Source organism: Dendrobium catenatum, unplaced genomic scaffold, assembly GCF_001605985.2.
Source record: "Dendrobium catenatum unplaced genomic scaffold, ASM160598v2 fragScaff_scaffold_156, whole genome shotgun sequence".
Lineage (NCBI taxonomy): Eukaryota > Viridiplantae > Streptophyta > Magnoliopsida > Asparagales > Orchidaceae > Dendrobium > Dendrobium catenatum.
In genome coordinates this window covers 8334129-8356905 of record NW_021318618.1, presented here as the reverse complement: position 1 = coordinate 8356905, position 22777 = coordinate 8334129, and the positions used below count along the sequence as shown (strand labels likewise).

The 22777-nt window shown below is 37.1% G+C and overlaps 1 protein-coding gene across 9 annotated transcripts in view; it reads right to left on the bottom strand.

The window, feature by feature from the left end:
* Window positions 1-22777, bottom strand: part of LOC110098993 — a 46006-nt gene that overhangs the window by 3640 nt on the left and 19589 nt on the right. For all 9 annotated transcript variants that reach the window (XM_028692425.1, XM_020825976.2, XM_028692429.1 and 6 more), the window contains one exon: window positions 6294-6419. In XM_028692425.1, coding sequence (XP_028548258.1) covers window positions 6294-6419 — 126 coding nt within the window. The remainder of the gene's footprint in view (window positions 1-6293; window positions 6420-22777) is intronic.

Genomic DNA, 22777 nt, shown 5'->3' with positions numbered 1-22777 from the left:
CCAAATAACACGGTAGCAAATTTCAGCACAGTGAAACCTATTGTGGAGAAGTTTCTGATGAGAGGAAGAAGAGTTCAACTAAAGAAAATATTGGAGAAGAAAGTACAAACATAAGATCAACACAGCACATGTAAGTAAAATAAAGTTATTAGAAATATGGTACCAAGATTTCTATGTTTGATTTAGATTTATATGAAGAATTATAGTTTGATATGAAGGTAAACTGATTTGAAAATAGTAAACTTTGGAAGGATGTGAAGGAATGTAGAATACAAAAGGAAGATTAAAGAAGTGCAAAATTAGGTAAGTAAAATTATGTTTAAATTTAGATTAATTAACCAGGAATTTTGGAGTATTATTTATGCTTGCTGATTTCTACAACATTATTTAAGAGTGGAATTGCAGTAAAGAATTTTGTTAAAACAAAAGAAGAGGAAACTAGGGGTGTAAACGAGTCGAGTTTTAGCATTATCGAGCTCAGCTCGTTACTCGAAAAACGAGCTCGAACTCGAGCTCGTTAAACTATAAACGAGCTCGAGCCGGCTCGCGAGCCGCTCGATTTCTCATCCATCCGAATTTTTAATGAGCTCGTTAACGAGTCGAGCTCGAGCCAGCTCGCGAGCCGGCTCGGCTCACTTACACCCCTAGTAGGAACTATTGATGTAAGAGATCTAACTTCTTTAATGATTTTATAGAATTTTAAAATGTTAAGGAAAGTTCTGTAAAAGTGTATAACCATTGTAAGGTTAGGATTCATCCGATACATACATGCAAAGAGAAGGTTTCGCGGTGATTTACAATAGTAGAAGAGTCCGTAGTAAAGAATTGGAGGAGACAATTTATCAAAGAGGTAAGTTATGTAAATTTGTTATAATTACAATGATTGTAAATTGTTGGGTTGTTTCCTAAATTCTTGGGATTGTAGTGATAACTAACTTGCATTATGCAAATTTTATTAATATTCTTGAGAATACATTGAGGTATTCACAATTGTCTATTCATGAAAATATGTGAGATTTGATAAACAACTATGTATGATTAAACTGGTTTGGTGTTTGTTAATCAAGGTTGAAAGTAATGGATATCAAACTCATCATAAATCAGATTTATGATTATAACATGTTGATCAGTCTATAACCCTTTGTTCAATTATGAATTATGAATATGCAAGGATTACTGAATATTTATTTAGTAAAGATTGACTATTCTATTTTATGATATCAGGTGGACAAAAGGGACCCAATTATGAAACATGTATTGTGGATGGAGCAAAATGGACCCCATAGAAACTAAATGTCTACATAGCATGTGGTGCAAAAGATACCCCTAGAGAGATAAAAGTAACATCTATAAAATTCAATGGTGATAATGTCATGCCCACCTGGGCTCCATTGAATATGTTTATGGAAGTATAGCCAAATCTTTTAAAATACTAAATATTCAGTATCTACCTCAATTGACCTATGAATGATGCCAATATGACTTTATGATATTTTGCAAACAGTGGTAAATTAATTCAATGATTAGCTCAATGTTATAATTCTTTATAGTATTATATTATAATTGTTATTTATTTGGCATAAATTATTGAGTCTCATAGCTCACCAATATTTTCTTACTAGCTGTTATTACAGAAAAGGGAAAGGAGAAGGTCGTTGAAGATTAATTTCATAAGTTATTTCTTCTTTTTTTTGTTGGTTATCTTTGTTAGTGAGTCTACTTGTGAGGTATGAAAACATTGCATAAATGAATTTTATTTGAATTTTCTTAGTGGCTCTATAAGTATGTTTATTGAAGTTTTAATTTATTAGTTGCTTCCATTGATGTATCAATTGCAATATGGTTAGATGTTTTATATGAATTTCCAATGTAAGAAATTGTATTAAATGTTTTGAGAAAAAAAATATGTTATGTATGTTCACTCTACAATACTGTTAAGAGGTATTGTGGGGTGTTACAACTCTTAAGGCAAGGTGAGAACGTGAAGAATTGCCTGGACAAGCGTGACCAAGGAGTTTCCATTTAAAGCAAGTCTTTCAGGAGGACTCGTCCAAACTCATCCAAGTCTCAGATGTCACTCACATCAGCAAGAACTGCTCATCCACGATTATAACATAGTAAAGACTTCTTGGCCACCACCAGCATCCCCAATCCAATTACAAGAAATACAAAGGTCTCAAAGGCTACAACTACAATCTCTAGAGCCCAGTCACTCCTCAACCCTTGACCACTCATACCCAGGAGAACTTGCCAATTCACTTTCTGGGGGTCTGAATCTTGTCTCAATGGACTTAATTGCCACCACGTTCAGAGGATTTAGCTTCACAAACTAACCCTATAGACAGGGCTCCGAGAACTTGCCCAATATACTTACCCATGAAAACTTGCACAAAGGACTCACCCAGAGACCGAGGGATCTATTACAAGTAGAGATACATAAGGAGGCCAATTAACTAGACCGTATGTCTATGACAATTTGTAATAAATCATATCGTACACTGCACTTTATATTATTTATTATTTTCTTAAGTGCGGCCTTTACTGTAGCCCTCGAAACTTAATAAAACAAAGGGTGAAAATATATTTTGAATTTTTGGAACCTTAATTACTTTGAGACTCTTTATATCTATTATAGGCATTTCTCGTCTTCTCTAGAGTTAACATTGCTCATAACATACATAGAACTCTAAATCTCAATACTCAAATCCCACTCGATCCCCCTACACGTACCTAGAGATTACATGTTAGTAAGGTCAGGTATCATCAAAAAAAAAAATCAGATCTAACATCTGCAAAAATGTGGTAAGCGTGGATTGATGCTAGTGACTAAAAGACTAGCACATCTAAAATAACAACACAACCTCACACCATCGACGAACATGGAGAACCCCGTTTACATCACTCGCCATGACCTCATGAAGATGAAAAAAAAGTCTCGCAAACTCTAAAACCCTCAACCCTCAACTTGAATCCCGACCTCCGACCCCGACCCATAAAATCCTTAATTAACCCTATTGAAAATGCGAAACTTCTTAGAAGATCACCAATCCCAATAGTGCACTCACATGAGTACGCTAAATTTTGGAGCTTCTTAATAAATATCCAACCCTTTATCATAAGGAGGTTTACACCCCATATCCAAAACTTTTTTACCTAAGGGCTTTCACCCCCAAAATTCTAAAAATCCTCAACCCTAAATCCTAAAGCAAACCATGAACAAAATATCCAAAACCCTGAAACCCTAACATAAAATGCAACACGCAACTCGAAACCCATAACACGCAACATGCAATATTGAAACCCTCAACACAAAACCTGCAACACACAACCCTCCACCCCCAAACCCTCAACACACAACCCTCAACCCTCAAACCCTCAACACGTACAACGCAACACACAGCACACAACACACAACACACAACATGCAACACTCAAACCCTAAACCATAAAAATCAACCATATCCAATCTTTTTTACTTAAGGGGGTTCACCCCCACTACCATAAAAACTCTTTAATCCTAAATCATAAAGCCTAAACCTTAACCCATTAGTGTAACTTCTAAGGAGGACACTCATTCCATAATTTCTCTCACATGACCCTGAATCCTAGACCCTAACCCCTGAACCCTAAAGCCTAAACCCTTAGGCCTAAATCCTAAACCCCTAAAAACCACAACACGTAACCCTCAACATGTATGGGAAAGTGGCTTGCGACGCTTCCTCCATTTGCGGACTAGGCGGCCTAGTGATCTGAGTAGCCTAGCCTGCAAGGGCATCCTTGACTGCCTAAGATGATGACAAATTAATGGTGCATGTGGCCTTCTATCAGCCTTTTGGTGTTTAGGAAGACTCTTGTCGCACTCACAATTATGGTGTCGTTTGGGCCTCATGGCCAGTTCTCTGAGGTGAGTGATCAAGGGCGCCTCAACCATGCAGTTGTACTCCGTCTTGACATGATTGTCGACGAGTTCGAGTAGTTAACCAATATTAAGGGTTCATGCAGTCATAGAGCATAATGGAAGGAGTCTTCACGGAGGAATAGTGTTAAGGCAGCTTGAGCGATAGCAGGCTCCAAATATTTCATTTCCAACATCTCCATTTGGAATCAAACAATGAGTCTTTGCAAAGATACATATGAGTCTTGACACGTCTTCAATAGAGCTTGCAAGTTCCTTAGAAGTTTATGGGTGCTTGCAAATTGAGTGATGAACATCATCTTGAATTTGACGAATAAGGTGAATATGCCTAGTGGCAAGCGACTGAACCACCAAAGGGCTATCTCCTTGAAGGTGATGAAAAATAATCAATACTCCAAAATATTGTTGATGTCAAATAGTGACATTGTTGACTCGAACTAAGCGATATGGTTAGCAAGGCTGGTTCCCCCCAAATAGGATTCGAGATTGGGCATCTTGAACTTTAGAGGCAACCTTGCCTAAGCTATTTCTCTAGAGTATAAGTTGATTAGCTCGGGTTTTCTTCATTGCACTTGCCGAGGGGGATCATAGTCTTCACCATTGGTGTGACTATGAGTAGGGTCAACATTGGGCATTGAGGTGAGCACTTTTATTTCTGGCCATCTATGGATGAACTACTAAGTCAGAGGATCCTTTCAGTAGTCTTTCTCTTGGATCATTTCTCATCACTTATCCAAATGCTATAACATACAAATGCATATCATAATATACTATTATATATTATAATATATTGTCATATTATATTGCAGTAAAATATGGTATAGTTTCTTATATTATATCATATTCAAATTGATTTATATGTAAAAAATTAATAATTTAATAAAGAAATAAATAAATTCTATTTATAACATAACTCCACTTTAAAAAATACATACTATAGTACACCTCTAATATTACTCCTAGAGCCCCACTTGAACACAATGAAGTTCAATCATCACAATTGTTGCATTCTATATAGACTTGACTACGTCATAATATAACAAACAAAAATAGGGTTTAGAGTTGTGTGCTATAGGTTTCGTGTTGAAGGTTTGAGTGTTTTGGGTTTGGTGTTACGTGTTGTTTGTTGTGGGTTATGTGTTGCATGTTACATGTTGCGTGTTGCATGTTGTGGATTGCGTGTTGCAGGTTGCAGAGAAGGTACACCCTCTATCAACCAATACCCTGCCATAACTCCGATGTGGGTGTCAGTGGCCAAACTCATCAATGTCATTCAAAATAAGTTCTTCAAATGCCCACCACCCATAAAGGCGGGCGCTCACACTAGAGATACTTCTAAGTATTGTGTATTCTACAAGGATCATGAGCATGATACCAAAAAGTGCAGACACCTCCTCCGGCTAGTGGAGAATCTCAATAAGACATATTTTGGATCTTTGGAACCTTTTACTTTGAGACTCTCTAGATCTCTAGGCATTTCTTGTCCCCTCAACATTTCACACTTCTCATTTACAGCAAACATAGAGCTCTCACTTTCCATACTCAAATCCCACTTTGATCCCCCAGCTCATATCTAGAGATTACATATTAGTAAGATTGGGTATAATCCAGAACCATAATAATAGCATAGTGAAACATACAATTCTGTCATGAACTCCTGCAAAAAAAGCATAAATAAATAAATAAAAGGAACAATAACAATTGACAGTTCAGCTGGTGACGATTTAAGTGCAAAATTTTGATGAATACCCCTAATTCCACAACCTGAAAACCGTCGCTTTCAAATTCTTTTATCTATGTAAAATATTTCTTCAAATTAGAAAGGAATGCAACTGCAAAGAATGAGCATCGTCGAGTAATTATACAAATCTGAATAAATGTTTTATGAAAACTAAAAGTTCATTTAATTACTTTACACTTCCGTTAAAGAAGAGAGGGTCTTATTTCATACAACAAAACAGCTCCTTAAAGGGAGAATTGTAACCGGTGAGCCGTCTTCATGGAATAAACAACAGAAGAGTAACCTGTCAAATAATTCACCTTCTAGTATTTTATAACCATTAAAATGACAAAAAATGAGCTTTCTTTAAGTGATGACAATAAGGCAAAGCACGTAGAAGTGCCATGAGCAAGAACATGGTTAACTTTTACAAGAAATTATCACATGCTTTGAATAGCTTATGTAGGTTTGCAAATCATGGCTACACATCGTAGACCTTCAACCTATGGAAAATATGCTACTAGCAATATCATTAGGAAAAGACCTTTAAAATAAAAAACGAAAAAAGTCCAAGACCAAACAGCATAGTAAAAGAATCCGGCTGCTACATGAATGCTTGTAAACGAAGTCACTACAATTAATTCAAGATCTACTAACCTTTGAGAAAGAAGCTTTGGCCGAAATATTTTGTCACCTCCTGAAGAAAATGGCCGACCGCCAACAACACTTAGCTTTAGCACTGGCATGTCCAAACGACTGTAGCCAACATGCTGCTTACCAAGACTGACAAAGAAGAAAGAACAAGGGTAATTTCCATGAAGGGAAATCAGACGATCAACTAAGTTACTAGCACGCTTGCTATGAGCAGTTCTCAACCAATTATGAGCAGAAGGATTAACTTAAGTTTCTTTGTTTTATTTCTAAGAGGCTGTAAAAAAACTATTAATGTTGATATTGTGGAAGTATGAATGCCATCAAAACAATCAAACACAACTTAGATTATAAAGAAAACTAAAACTAAATTAATGCAAAACAGTATCACCTTTTGTTCATTTGTACTGAATGGTTGCCATATCTTGAATTACAAGTCACTTCATTAAGGTAGAAAAAAAAAAGTATGCATATCCGTGTGGGCTTTGAAAGATGCTTGTGGCACTACAGTAAAAGGCTGGTCATAGCTGATCATCCTATAGGTTCGTAGTAATCAATGGAAGGTGGATCGAGTGTATCTATCCTAGGTATTTTCCCTGCAAAGAATATTTGCTCCAAACAAATTTTATTTTAATCATGAAAGTTGAGGTTTCTCAAATGCGCTAACCCCTATAGTTAATTAAATCCGAAGTGTATTTGAGAACACTCTTAATTAAGTAGTGCTTTCAAATCAAATATTATGATGAAAATTTGGTCAGGTCAAAGTCGGAATGAACCCTATGGTCTCCATAGAGGATAAGTAGGAAATCCTAGAAACCAAAGAGGATGGAAAGGGATTTGTAGCTCCATATTGAATAGAGGGAGATGTACAACGCTAGACCTACGATGCCATGTGACAACACATACCTAGGAGAAAAAGAATGAGCGGCTGTAAGAAATTGAGTACTAACCTACCATGTGAGGATGAGGTCCACGATCAAGATCACCTTATTCTATCATCCCAGATTCATGAGTGCCCTTAATTTACTTAGTCATGTGACAACCTAAGGATATTTTTAGCAAATATTTATCTCATCCAAGGGGACCTCATGGACCAAGGCGCGTAGACCTAATCCTAGACTAACGCATGGGAATTACACTAGACTAACATATGAAAGTGAAACCCAAATTGGACATATAGTACCACATGGTGATTTCTGCCAATATTAACAAGGCTACCTATGCTTTAAAGCTGAAAGGTACACAAGATGGATATTTTCTTAATGTAATAGAGAGGAAACCAAAGATGGGCTCATAACTCAAATCATGAAGGATCGAGATTACCCTAATATCTTCTCAAGTTAAGAGAGAAGATAGAATGTATATGAAAGATTTGGATGTTGCCTAAATGTGGTAGAGGAGACACCTAAGTAATATAACTTACTATTTGGTTTCATATGATCAAGAAACTCAGACAACTCCTCAATTTGCAAGAGAAGATATAGAACTGTGTTTATAACTTAGACGCATGCGACCAAAAAAGCCCAAATGTGGTAAAGGAGTACGAAAGGTAAAGAACGACGTGGAATGATGAAAAGTATAAGGGAATGATGGAAATGATGAGCCTTATAGCTTGATCGTGTAGGATCAGGCAAGCCCAGACATCTACACAATGTGGTAGAAGAGTTGAAATGGGACAAATTGGTTGCGTGTGACTAAAAAAGTTCAACTACCTTCTCAATTGATAAAGAAGATAAAAAGCAAATACTTACATCTTATTTGGGTTAAGAATGCCATCAAATTCACCAAGTTGCATGTGAAAATGAAGAGTGGATCATCCCAAAATGAAGAGAAGATTGACATATCCTAAACTGACTAGTTGGAGTAAATGCCTGTGTAAAGCCTACGTCTAAATTATTTATCATAAGATGGTCCTATATCCTGTATTATAAGCAGACTCACAATAACATAATATGATGAAAGTAAGCAAGGCAAGCTGACATGTCATATGTCAATATCATCTATATATGTCCAGCATGATGAGCCCATATGCTCAATCATTCCTCCAACTAGAATCAACAACTAGATGTGTTTTCATTCTAAGCCTAACCTATAAATGAGTGATGTGTAAGCCTAGAACTCTATTCATCATCACCGTTAACAAGACGACAATAAAAATGATATCAATGTATCACAAAGCACAATATAAAGTACTTAACATAATATGGGTAAATTTTAATCATTTATTTTACATAAGATTTGCTATCCTAGGATTCCTTGAAAAAAGATATTAGTAACACAGTAAAATCATAGCTCTAGTTGTACCATATTTCAGCCACTCACATATACCTGCAACATTATAATCATTGTATACACGTGTACAATAAATAATAATCCTGTAGTGTGTAAGTATGCTCAAGCTAAAAATAGATCCAACAAACTTCTATTTATCAAACTTAAATTTCCCAACATCTAATCGGTCTAAGAAGTCCGGGCACATGACACTGCAGAATTTTTTTTTAACTGAATTAGTGTTAAACTCAAACATTCTAAAGAAGATAAGCATTTTAAAAGATTGATTCTACATAGAAATGACAACTTACGTGCGTTAAGTATATGTAGGTGAATGTGGGCTCCGAAAATTCGGCCCCGGCCTCCGCCAACTTGATGTTTTTTCTTCGGCGAGGGAGTTTTAACGAATTTAGTTCCGGGGTAAATTTTGGAAGGCAGATGAGTTTGTAAATAAGACAATACCCAAAGATTTCGCCCTCATTTTACGAGGACTTTACGATCTGAGTTCTGGTTTCCTATAGGCGCAAGCCCCTATAGTTAATTACCCCTCCCGATCACGAGAGAGAACTTTCGATTAAGACTAGTCGTCAGTCAGATACATAGAATATATGTGTTATCTAGCATATAGTAGCAGCATAGGCATAAGGATTTGAAAAGTTTGGATGTTTGGAAATTTGGGTTGAAATATTTGGGAAGTTTGATATTTAAAATTGAAAATTTCACCATCTTGCACTTAAAGCGAATGGTGGGGAATGGATGATGGACCCGATCAAGATCCCATGGTTCCGTCGTCTCGGGCCATCGTGGTCCCTGGTCTACTTAGTCAGAGGAGGTAGTCAACCCAACCTGACAGAAGGATCCTTGTCGATAGCCATGAGTTGCTTCGTAGGACCTTGTAAACCTGGGGTGGATGTTTACCTAAGGGGACAAATTTGAATCCACCTTAGCTAACAGAGAGCTTTGTGCCCTATCGATCATATCCTATTAATTCATATCTCAAGGATTTGATGCCACTAAGGAACGTATTAGCTCTGGCCATAACTGATATTTCGTGGCGCCAAACCACTCGGTTCAAAAGGCCCCGAGTCATAACCGTTTATCCTGCGGTGCCATTTGGAGGCAAAACCGCCGGTCAGAGGACATGTACCACATTCTTATTGGCAGAAGATTGTTTGAGAATGGATCCTAGTGATATTTTCGACTAGGCAATAGCTCCATGTGAGCAAATTCTAATTTGTCCACCCCGATAAACTGTTGCGAAGGGTAGATGGATTTTGCTCTAAGTATTTTGATGGTTGATTTCAAATTTAAATATCTTGGATTTTGGAAATTCTGGAATTTTGAATTTTTTTTTATTTTCTGTGGAGTTTTAGGTATTTGGGATGGCATTTTGAAATAATATTTGTGAAACCCTCTGATTGAGATAAACATTCAACACGGTCATCATCAGGGTGTTTGGAGTCATTGCCATTTATGGATTGAACCTTGTCAACTCCATCGAGTTATCGACATTGGATCGGGTTTCACAGGTTTCATGCCTTTGTTAGTGAATTCTCTTGATTGTAGGCCTTGAAGGCCTAATATGAATGTATTAAAACAAATATACTGGTTGCCACCACCGTATATTTGTTTGATGGTTCGAATCCTGTCGACTCTTATTGGTCCATATAGCAGGATCGAGTTCGAACTTGAATTCACTTATTGACCCGCGCAGCATCCCTAGATATCACGTGTGTACCAATAACACGCTCGTCGGGGCCCATGCGGGTTATGATTGTATTTACCCCTTTGTGTACCTATGTGTATACAAACTACGGTGCATGTGCGGGGGCATTTTTTGATATTTGGCAGATATAATATGAGTCTCCTACAACAGCTTACAGGAGTCTGTGTTCGTCGTAGTCCTTATGTATTTGTTTGTGGATCGTGTGCAGGACCATCTTTCATTAAGAAGCTTGGAAGCCTCAATATTCTTATCCAACTCAATGGTTGAAATCTGGTTGAACTGAAATTCACTCACTCTATAAAGATTTGATCTGGCTTTCTCTTCCCAGAACTCGTATAGTAATTAGTGGGCAACTCCTTGATTATGTCATCATCATCATTTTTTTTTGTTGGCTTAAATAAACGTCTAATCATTTCAACCTTGGATGACTGTGTCCTCGCTAATATCTTATACATCAAAATCAGTGGTCACTGCCTTGAGTGGACTTCGTAGTGAAAATAATTGTTGTAGCCCTTGAGATGGTTGGAATGGCGTATGTATTCTTTATTTGCAGTTGTGAGTTTAGATCACCAAGATTTGCATTGATCTTTAACAGCACATTTGTCAAACATTGATCATTAATCCTAATAGGGACAATGCAGTGTATTGACATTCACCTGTATCACATCATTGTTATCTACAAGTAAGCTAATGCACTCCTTATAAACTCCTGTCAATGTTTGCAAACAAATGTAGTGGGGGCTACCCTGTCTTCTTGCATGACTCATACGAACTCCACACATTAACTACCAACAATGTTATTTAAGGATTTCATATATTTACTTGCACATTGTTGTTGGTTATAAGGTATTGCATTTGTTGAAGCCTCTCTACATCCAACCAAAGTATTTGCACTCATTGCGGCTCTTTTCGTATCTACTTGTAGATAATGTATCGTATATATCAAGTCCTTTATAGTGGTCCGCAGATGTATCGTTGTGTATACAACAATTCTTTCAACATCGCCAATGGCAATTGCATTCATTGTAGCCTTACATCCTTGATTGCAGAAAACATATGCACTTGAGTCTGTAATGGATTTATCGTACTTACTACATGTCTACTATTGTTATTCACGAGTAATTCCATTAGTCGTCGTAGCTCACATGGAATTATTGTGTTTTTCCACAAATGGGTTGACATTGATGGTTGGGATGTTGTCGTGTTCATTGCACCTTGAACCCTTCCACTTATAGGGAAACTATTACATATGCTTGAATCAAATTTGTTGTTGACAATGTAGATCTCAGTACACTTATTATTCCACTTATGAGCACTTCATGTTGCATTTTGATCACATATCCTTCTTGATTCTTGTTGATAATTGTTTGCAACCAAATGATAACTGAATTCTTGTACATCATAAGCTCTATGTTCGTTCATTCTTATTTGCTGGGTAATGCCTGCAAATTGATTATGCCTACTATAGGTCTTTTATTGCCACCATGGGCTCTTATTTGTTTCAATAATAGACTTTGCATTGAAGTTTTAGTTCACCACAAGTCTCATATTCAACCTTTAGTATTCATTGATTTTTAATAGATGGGGTCATTATTCATTAGCATTTGCATCTTTAGGCAAATGTGAATTTATCAAATTAAAGCTTGTTTGCCCGCGGTTCATGCAAGTCTAAGTATTAGTGCATTTTGTTCAAATCAAGTCCTTGCTCTCTATCTTTTCATTCAAGTTATGGTTCAAGCTCAAGTTTCAATTATTCAAGTCTTCTTCGAATTCTTTGCATTTACTTCAATCCGAGTCCTCTGTAATTCATTTGAGTTCAAATTTCTTGGCATTATGATCAAATTTAAATTCAATTCATCATTCAAGTCCAAGTCTTATAGTTCATTTCATTTGAATTCGAGTTGAGTCCCAATTCATGTCCTTTGTATGTGTCCAATCCAGTTCAAATTATGTTCAAAGGTTCACAAGTTCGAGTCCGAGTTCTGTTGTCCCTTGAATTCAATTAAGTCCAAGTACAGTCTTACATTCACCTGAAATTTCGGCAGCCTCCCGGTGTCTCCACCGTTTAGGGAAAAGCTACAAAAAAATGAGCCTCCTGCCACACTAGAGAAAAGTGTGTACGATAGGTGCCCTCGTACGAGGACACCGAGGCCGTGAAATCTTTAACCCCACTACGCCAGAGAAATGCGTGTATGGATCTTCGGTACCTGTTGCAAAAGAGAAGCAGTTGTTTCCCCGCAGGTACAGAGCCGCGTACGGGTACTTAAGATTATCCTAGCTACACTAAGAAAAGCGTGTACCGGGCTTACCCGCCTCGCTGTAGGTGTCGCGCCGGGTTCCCTTCCCACCACGCTAGAGAAAAACGTGTATGGGTGGTTTACAGGCTCGACATGAATGTCGAGGATGAGATTTTGGGGTTTTAAAGTTTAGGAGTTTATACCCAAGGAGGAGTGTCGGCGAGGTGAGGGGCACGAAAAATATTTTTATTTTTGTTTCATTCATTTTTTTTACATTATTATTATTATTATTATAATATGATTATATAATTACAACTATAATACTGATGTCAATAACATAATAATGTTAATAATGGTCATAATAAAACTAAGCACAATTAACATTAATATTAAATCTAAGAGAAAGAGAGAGCTATATCACCTCTTCTCTGTGTGAGTGAGGTTAACAGAGGTTAATAGAGGGATTTGGTGATGAGGACATCGAAGATCAACGGCTACGATCGTGTCTATTCATTTTGTGTATTTGATTTGTTATTTGTACTTTTCCCTTTCTACCCTCACTTGAGGGCTTTGTCTTATGTTTGCCCTAGGTGCAATTGTGTCTTTTATTTTCCTTCATGTATTTGGCTATTTAAGCCTTCCCCTTCCTCTTGGAAAGGGATGATGATTAATATGAAATTTTCAGCTTGTGCTTATGGATCTCTTTGTGAGTTCTAAGTTTTCTCTCTTGGGATGATCTCTTAGTGAGTTCGTGAGAGGAGAGGCCCAAGTGGGGCAAAAGAAATACCTGTCAATCTTGGTGGATTCCAAGGTTCCCTATTACGCTTTCCTTCTTTGTCCGAAATTTTGTATCAAAACTGCTGGATTAATTCCTGCATTAATTTCTGGACGTTACCTTGCTGCCCTGGAATTCCAGCAAAGAAAATTTCACTGTGCAACTGCCATAATTTTCCCATTGTTGCCCAACGTGTGCTGTCCAGATTTTCTCAGCCAAACAACTTGCTTCCCAGCCGCTTAGAAGGATCCCCAACTGCTGTCCAAGACTCCCTTGACTCAAAACTGCTGCTGTGGGAGAGATTGTTGTTGGTTGTTGGTTTGTACACTTCCGTTAAAGAGAGAGGGTCTTATTTTCGAACAGAACAAACAGCTCATTAAAGGGAGAATTGTAACGCGGGTGAGCCGGGTCTTCATGGAAATAAACAACAGAAGAGTAACCTGTCAATAAATTCCCCTTCTAGTATTTTATAAGCCATTAAAATGACAAAAAATGAGCTTTCTTAGAGTGATGACAATAAGGCAAAGCACGTGAAGTGCCAATTAGCAGAACATGGTTTAACTTTAACAAGAAATTATCACATGCCTTTGAAATATAGCTTTATGTAGGTTGCAAATCATATGGCTACACATCGTAGACCTTCAACCTATGGTAAATATTGCTTACTAGCAATATCATTGGAAAATAGATCCTTTTAAATTATAAATAAACGAAAAAATAGTTCTCAAGACAAAACAGTCATAGTATAATAGAAAAATCCGGCTGCTAAACAATGAATGCCTGTAAAACGATAGTCATCTAACAATTAATTCAAGATCTTACTAACCTTTGAGAAAGAAGCTTTGGCCGAAATATTTGTCAACCTCCTGAAGAAAGTGCCGAATACCTGCCAACAACAACTTAGCTTTAGCAACTGGCAATGTCCACGACTGTAGCCAAACATGCTGCTTACCAAGCTGACAAAAGAGTAAAGTACAAGTGGTAATTTCATGAAGGGAAATCAGATCGATTCAATCTAAGTTACAGCATGGCTTTGTATGATGTCAATTTCCTCTACCATTATGAGCAGATATGGATTAACTTAAGTTTCTTTGTTTTTATTTCTAAGATTGCTTTGTAATAAAAACTATTAATGTTTGATATTGTGGAAGTATGATGCCATCAAAACAATAAACACAACTTAGATTATAAAGAAAAATCTAAAAAACTAAATTTTAATGCAAAACAGTATCAACCTTTGTTCATTTTGTACGGATGGTTGCCAATCTTTATTACAAGTCACTTTCTTTATAGGTATAAAAAAAAAAGTATTGCATATCCGTGTGGGCTTTGAAAGATGCTTGTGGCACTAACATGGTAAAAGCTGGTCATAGTCTGATCATCCTATAGGTTCGTAAGTAACATGGAAAGGTGGATCGAGTGTATCTTACCTAGTATTTTCCTGCAAAAAGAAGATTGCTCCAAACAATTTTTATTTTAATCATGAAAGTTGAGGTTTCATCCAAATATGCGCTAACCCTATAGTATAATTAATCCGAAAGTGTATTTGAGAACACATCTAATTAAGTAGTGCTTTCAATCAAAATATTATGATGAAAATTTGGTAGGTCAAAAGTCGGAATGAACCCTATGGTCTCCATGAGATAAGTAGAAATCCTAAGAAACCAAAAAGAGGATGAAAGGGATTTGGTAAGCTCCATATGAATAGAGGGAGATGTACAACGCTAGACCTACGAATGCCATGTGACAACACATCATAGGAGAAAAAGAATGAGCGGCTGTAAGAAATTGAGTACTAAACCTACCAATGTGGGAGAGGTCCACGATCAAAGATCACCTTATTCTATCATCCCAGATTCATGAGTGCCCATTTTTCTTAAAAATTTACTTAGTCCATGTGATAACCTAAGGATATTTTTTAGCAAATATTTATCTCATCCAAGGGGACCTCAATGGACCAAGGCGCGTAGACCTAAATCCTAGACTAACCGCATGGGAATTACAACTAGACTAACATATGAAAGTGAACCCAAATTGGACCATATATACACATGGTGATTTCTGCCAATATTACCGAAGGCTACCTTGCTTTAAAGCTGAAAGGTAACAGAAATGGATAATTTTCTTAAATTGTAATAGAGAGGAAAACCAAAATGGGCTCAATAACTCAAATCATGTGGGATCGAATTAACCCTAATATTCTTCTCAAGTTAAGAAGAGAAGATAGAATGTATATGATAAGATTTGGATGTTGGCCTAAATGTGGTAGAGGACACCTAAGTAATATACTTACTGAATTTGGTCATATGATCAAGAAAACTCAGACAACATCCTCAATTTGCAAGAGAAGCTATAGAAATGTGTTTATAACTAGACGCATGCGACCAAAAAAGCCCAAATGGGTAAAGGAGTAGCGAAAGGTAAAGAACGACGTGGAATGATGAAAAGTTAAGGGAATGATGAAATGATGAGGGCCTTATAGCTTGAATCGTGTAGGATCAGGCAAAAGGCCCAGACATTCTCCACAATGTGGTTAGAAGAGTTGAATGGACAGAATTGGTTGCGTGTGACCTAAAAAAGTTCAATCTATTCTTCCTCAATTGGGATAAAGAAGAATGAAAAGCAAATACTTTACATCTTATTTGGGTTAAGAATGCCATCAAATTCACCAGTTGCATGTGAAAATGAAGAGTGGATCATCCATCAAATGAAGAAGAAGATTCATATACTAACTGACTAGTTGAGAAAATGCCTGGGTGTAGCCTAATGTCTAAATTATTTATCATAAGATGGTCCTATATCCCTGTTTATTAATAAGCGACTGCACAATGAACATAAATATGATGAGAGTAAAGCAAGGCAAAGCTACATGTCATATTGTCATAATCAATCTATAATATGGTCCACATGATGAAGCCGCATATGCCTCAATCATTCCTCCAACTAGAGATCAACAACTAGATGTGTTTCCATTCTAAGCTAAAACCTTATAAATGAGTGATGTGTAAGCCTAGAAGACTCTATTCATCATCAACCGGTTACCGAAGACCGACAATACAAAATGAGATCATCAAATGTATCACAAGCACAATATAAGTACTTAACATAATATGGTAAATTTTAATCATTTATTTTTACATAAGATTTGCCTATCCTAGAATTCCTTGAAAAAAGATATTAGTAACACAGTAAAATCAAGCTCTATTGTTGTACCATATTTCAGCAGCTCACATCATACCTTGCAACATTATAAATCATTTGTATACACGTACAATAAATATAAATCCTGTCGTGTGTAGTAATGCTCAAAGCTAAAAAATAGATCCAACAAACTTCTATTTATCAAAACTTAAATTTTTCCAACCATCTAATCGGGTCTAAAGAAGTCGGCACTGAACACTGCAGAATTTTTTTACTGAATTAGTGTTAAACTCAAACATTCTAAAGAAGATAAGCATTTTAAAAAGATTGATTCTACATAGAAATGACAACTTACGTGTTTTCAAGTATGTAGGGAATGTGGCTCCGAAAAATTCGGCCCCGGCCTCCGCCAACTTTGATGTTTTTTTTCTTCGGCAGGGAGTTTTTAAACGATTTAGTTCCGGGGTAATTTTTGGAAGGCAGATGGAAGTTTTGTATGATAAGACAATACCAATAGATTTCGCCTCAATCTTACAGGACATTTCGGATCTGAGTTCTGATTTCCTATAGGCGCAAGCCCCTATAGTTAATTACCCCTTCCCGATCAACGAGAAGAGAACTTTCGATTAAGACTAGTCCGTAATCAAGATACATAGAATATCTGTGTTATCTAGCAATAGTAGCATCAATAGGCATAGTTTGAAAAATTTGAATGTTTGGAAAATTTGGGTTGAAATAATTTGGGAAGTTTGAAATTTAAATTGAAAATTTTACCCAATCTTGCACTTAAGCGATGGTGGGGAATGGATGATGGACCCCCGATTCAAGATCCCAATGGTTCGTCGTCTCGGGCCATCGTGGTCCTAGTCTACTTAGTCAGAGGAGTAGTCAACCCAACCTGACAGAAGGATCCTTGTCGATAGCCATGAGTTGCTTCGCTAAGGGAGCCCTTGTAAACACTGGGGTGGATGTTTACCTAAGGGGACAAATTTGAATCCACCTTAGCTAACAGAGGGCTTTGTGCCCTATCGATCATATCCTAATTAATTCATATTCTCAAAGATTTGAATGGGCCACTAAAGGAACGTATTAGCTCTGACGATAACTGATTATTTCGTGGCGCCAAACCACTCGGTTTCAATAAGGCCCGAGTCATAATCGTTTATCACTGCCGGTGTCCAATTTGGAGACAAAACCGCCGGTCAGAGACATGTACCACATTCTTATTGGCAGGAGATTTTTGAGAATGTTGAATCCTAGTGATATTTTCGACTAGGCTTAAGCTCCATGTGAGCAAAATTCAATTTGTCCACCCCGAACAACTGTTGCGAAGGGTTAATGGATTTTGCTTCTAGTAAATTTGATGGTTGATTTCAAAATTTAATATAATCTTGGATTTTGGAAAATTCATGGAATTTTTGGATTTTTTTTATTTTATGTGTGAGTTTTAGGTATTTGGGATGGCAATTTTGAAATAATAATTTGTGAAACCCTCCGCTTGAGATAAACATTCAACACGATCCATAATCAGGGTGGTTTGGAGTCTTGTCATTTATGGATCGAACCTTGTCAACTCCATCCGAGTAATAGACAAAGGATCGGGTCATGCCTTTGTTAGTGAATTCTCTTGATTGTAGGTCTTGAAGGCCTAAATAATGAATGTATTAAAACAAATTTTATATTGGTCGCCAGCACCGTATATTTGGTTTGATGGTTCGAAATCCTGTCGACGTCCTATTGTTCCATATAAGCAGGATCGAGTTCGAACTTTGAATTCACTTATTGACGCCGCGCAGCATCCCCTAGATTGTCACGTGTGTAAACCAAATAACGGATCGTCGGGCCATGGCGGGTTATGATTGTATTTACCCCTTTGTGTACCTATGTGATACAAACACGGTCAATGTGCGGGGGCATTTTTGATATTTTGGCAGATATAATAGAGTCCTCCTAACAACAGCTTACAGGAGTCTATGTTCGTCGTAGTCCTTATGTTTTGTTCGTGGATCGTGTGCAGGACCAATCTTATCATTACAGAAAGCTTGCAAAGCTCAAATATTCTTATCCAACTCAATGGTTGGAATCTGGTTGAACTGAATTCACTTACTCTATAAAGATTTGATCCTGGCTTTCTCTCCCATAACTCGTATAGTAATTTAAAGTGGGCACTCCTTGATTATGTCATACAATATCATTTTTTTTTGTTGGCTTAAATAAAAGATTAATCATATTCAACCTTGGATGACTTGTGTCCTTGCTAATATCTTATACATCAAATCAGTGGTTCACTGCCTTGAGTGAACTTCGTAGTGAAAATAATTGTGTAGCCCTTGAGATGTTTGGAAAATGGCGTAATGTAATTCTTTATTTGCAGTTGTGAGTTTAAGATCACCAAGATTTGCATTGATCTTTAACAGCACATTTGTCAAACCATTGATCATTAACCTAATAGGGACAAATGCAGTGTAATTGACATTCCACCTGTATCACATCTTGTTACTCAAGTAAGTCTAATTGCACTCCTTATAAACTCCTGTCATGTTTGCAACAAATGTAGTGGGGGCTTACCCTGTCTTCTTGCATGACATCATAACGGACCTCCACCATTAACTACCACAAGTGTATTAAGGATTTATATATTAACTTGCACATTGTTTTTGGTTATAAGGTAATTGCATTTGTTGAAGCCTCTCTAATCAATCAACCAAAGTATTTGCACTCATGCGGCTCATTTCGTATCATCTTGATAGATAATGTATCGTATATAATCAAAGTCCTTTAAGTGGTCCGCAGATGTATGTGTGTATAACAACATTTTTTCAAACATCGCCAATGGCAATTGCATTCATTGTAAGCCTTAACATCCTTGATATTGCCAGAAATCAATGCAACTTGAGTCTATGCTAATGGATTTATCGTACTTACTAACATGTCTTACTATTGTTATTGCAGAGTAATTCCATTAAGTCCGTGAGCTCACATGGAATTATTGTGTTTTCCACAAATGGTTTGAATTGATGGTTGGGATGTTGGTCGTGTTCATTGCCCTTGAACCACTTCCACTTATAAGGAGGAAACTATTAATATGCTATGAATCGAATTTGTTGTTGAACATGTAGATTCATATACACTTATTATTCCACTTATGAGCACTTCATGTTGCATTTTGAATCACATATCCTTCTTGATTCTTGTTGATAATTGTTTGCAACCAAATGTAAAGAATTCTTGTACATCATAAGCTCTAATGTTTCGTTCATTCTAAATTTCGCTGGGTAATGCCTGCAAATTGATTATGCCCTAGGTCTTTTTATTGCCACCATGGGGCTCTTATTTGTTTCATAAAGAACTTTGCATTGAAGTTATTAGTTCACGCACAAGTGCTCCGATAATTCAACCTTTATGTATTCAATGTGATTTTTAATCCAGATGGGATCATTATTCATTATGCATTATTGCATCTTTAGGCAAGTGTGAATTTATCAAAATTAAAGCTTGTTTTGCCCGCGGTTCATGCAAGTCTAAGTATTAAGTGCATTTTGTTCCAATCAAGTCCTTGCTCTCTATCTTTTCAAAATTCAAGATTATGGTTCAAGCTCAAGTTTCCAATTATTTCAAGATCTTCTTCGTAATTCCTTTGCATTTTAACCTTCAATCCGAGTCCTACTGTAATTCTTTGAGTTCAAAATTCCTTGGCATTATAGATCAAAATTTAAATTCAATCATCATTCAAGTCCAAGTCTTATAGTATCATTTCAATATTGAATTCGAGTTGAGTTTCCCCCAATTCAATGCCTTTGTATGTGATCCAATCCAGTTCAATTATGTTCAAAGGTTCACAAGTTGAGTTACCGAGTCTGTTGTCCCTTGAAATCAATTAAGTCCAAAGTACATCTTATCATTCACACCTGAAATTTCGGACAGCACTACGGATCTCTCACGTTTAAGGAAAGCTACGAAAAACTGAGGAGCCTCCTACCACACTAAGAGAAAAAGTGTGTACGATAGTACCCTCGTACGAGAACCGAGGCGTGAATAATATTAACCCCACATCACGCCAGAGAAATGCCGTGTATGGATCTTACGGTACGTGTTGCAAAAGAGAAAGCAGATATGTTTTCCCCCGCCAGGTACAGAGCCGCGTAGGGTACTTAAGATATCGCCAGCTACCTAAGAAAAACGTGTATCCGGCTTAACCCGCCTCAGCTGATATGGTGTGGACGGGTTCCTTCCCACCGACGCTAAGAGAAAAACGTGTAGGAGGATGTTGCAGGCTCGACATGAAATGTCGAGGACTGAGATTTTGGGGGTTTTAAAAGTTTAGGAGTTTACCCAAGGAGGAGGTGTGGCGAAGGTAGGGGACGAAGAAAATATTTTTTATTTTGTTTCATTCATATTTTTTATTTAATTATTATTAAATTATTATTTTATTATTATATTAATTATTATATATTATATGTATCATAATTACAACTATAATATTGATGTCAATAACATAATAATGTTATAATCGGTCAAATAAAACAAGCACAATTAATATTATATTAAATCTAAGAGAAAGAGATGAGCTATATCACCTCTTCTTCTGTGTGAGTGAGGTTTACAGAGCTTAATCACAGAGGGATATTTGGTGATGAGGACATCGAAGATACAACGGCTTACGATCGTGTCTATTCATTTTGATGTATTTGATTTGTTATTTTGTACTTTTTCCCTTCTCCACGTCACTTGAGGGCTTGTTCCTTATGTTGCCCTAGGGGAATTGTGGTCCTTTATTTTCCTTCATATGTTTTGGTCTTATTTAAGCCTTTTCCCCTTCTCTTGGAAAAGGGATGATGATTAATATGAAATTTTCAAGCTTGTGTCTTATGGATCCTTTGTGAGTTCTAAGTTTTCTCTCTTGGGATGATCTCTTAGTGAGTTCGTAGAGAGGAGAGGCCCAAGTGGGGCAAAGCAATACCCGTCAATCTTGGTGGATTCAAGGTTCAGTGTTCTCTTTATCTTCTTGTTCTTTTATTTTCTTCTTGCATCGAGATTCCCGTCCACCCAATTCATCTTCTAGGCTCCCACCGCCTTAAAATCCCACCCCCTACTAACCACAACCCGCCACCTAGCCGCCCCCTTCCCCTTTGCCGCCGGCCCCCCTCATAATTCCCCCCCCCTCATTATGATTATTTCAATAATCATAATGACTTCCTAATTTAGCCTCAAGAATGAGAGGGAAAAATTTGAATCATTAAAAATTCAAATTCAATTTCAAATTCTTTCATAGAAAATCCCAAATTTAGAGAAAGATATCAATCATGAAATTCAATTTCAAAATAAATCAAATTAAGTTTCTATTAGTCCCTTTCCTCAATTTGAAATTCAAATTTCAAAAACTTTCTTATTTGCAAATCTAAATTAGGAAAGTGCATAGACTCCAAGTCTATTTGAATTTCAAATATAGATTTGGAGTTGTCATTATCTTTTTCCTAAAATGACATAAATTGTTTTGGAAGTTATAAATCCTCTCCCAAATCTCTCCCTCTCCTATCTCACTTAATTCTAGCCATTATTACTACCCTTATTAACGCCCCAATAATAACCCCATATTCAATTGAAGCCAAATAATCCTCACAACATCCCTAATCCAACCTCAGCCCTAGCCGCCCTCTCTCAGCCTTATCTCTTCTGATTTCTTCTCCGCTAGAAGATTCTGCAAGCCTGTCCACTGAATCCGCAAAAGGTCTTGCTGTCCACACCCTTGGGAGTCACGATTATGCTGTCTTGAAGCTCCTTACACCCTATAGCAGTTTGTCCAAGCTTCTCTAAGCCCGTAATTATTTAACTGTCCAGATTTCTGTGACCGATTCTATAATCTGTCCAGAAGCTTTTTCCATTCTCAACACTTCTGTCCGACGATCCCAGAGATTGGGAAAAATTGGATGCCAAGTTGTCGAATCGTCTGTCCAGGGAAGTTCCTGCACTTTTTCCATTGCTCACAACCCATTGCTGTCCAGCCCTCCTGGAGTCCACGCCCTGCGGCCATGACTCCCAATCTCCTCTAGGAGTGTTCAGATGCTTGTGAAAGGATTCTGATTGCTATCCCATCCAGAAACCAGCCATACGTCGACACCAAAAGCTTTGGTGTCTTTAACTGTTTTCATAGGTAAATCTCTTCCACCACTCTCTTATCTTCCTAGTTTCACTTATCACTTAATGGTTATATGCTGATTCACAAAGATCATCTAAATTCTTCACCGCATAAAGCTTAGATACTAGAGGAGTTAGTGAGGGACACTCGTTGCATAGTGCTATAATCTCATTGTTATTTAGGGATTTTACGTTGAACCCATTC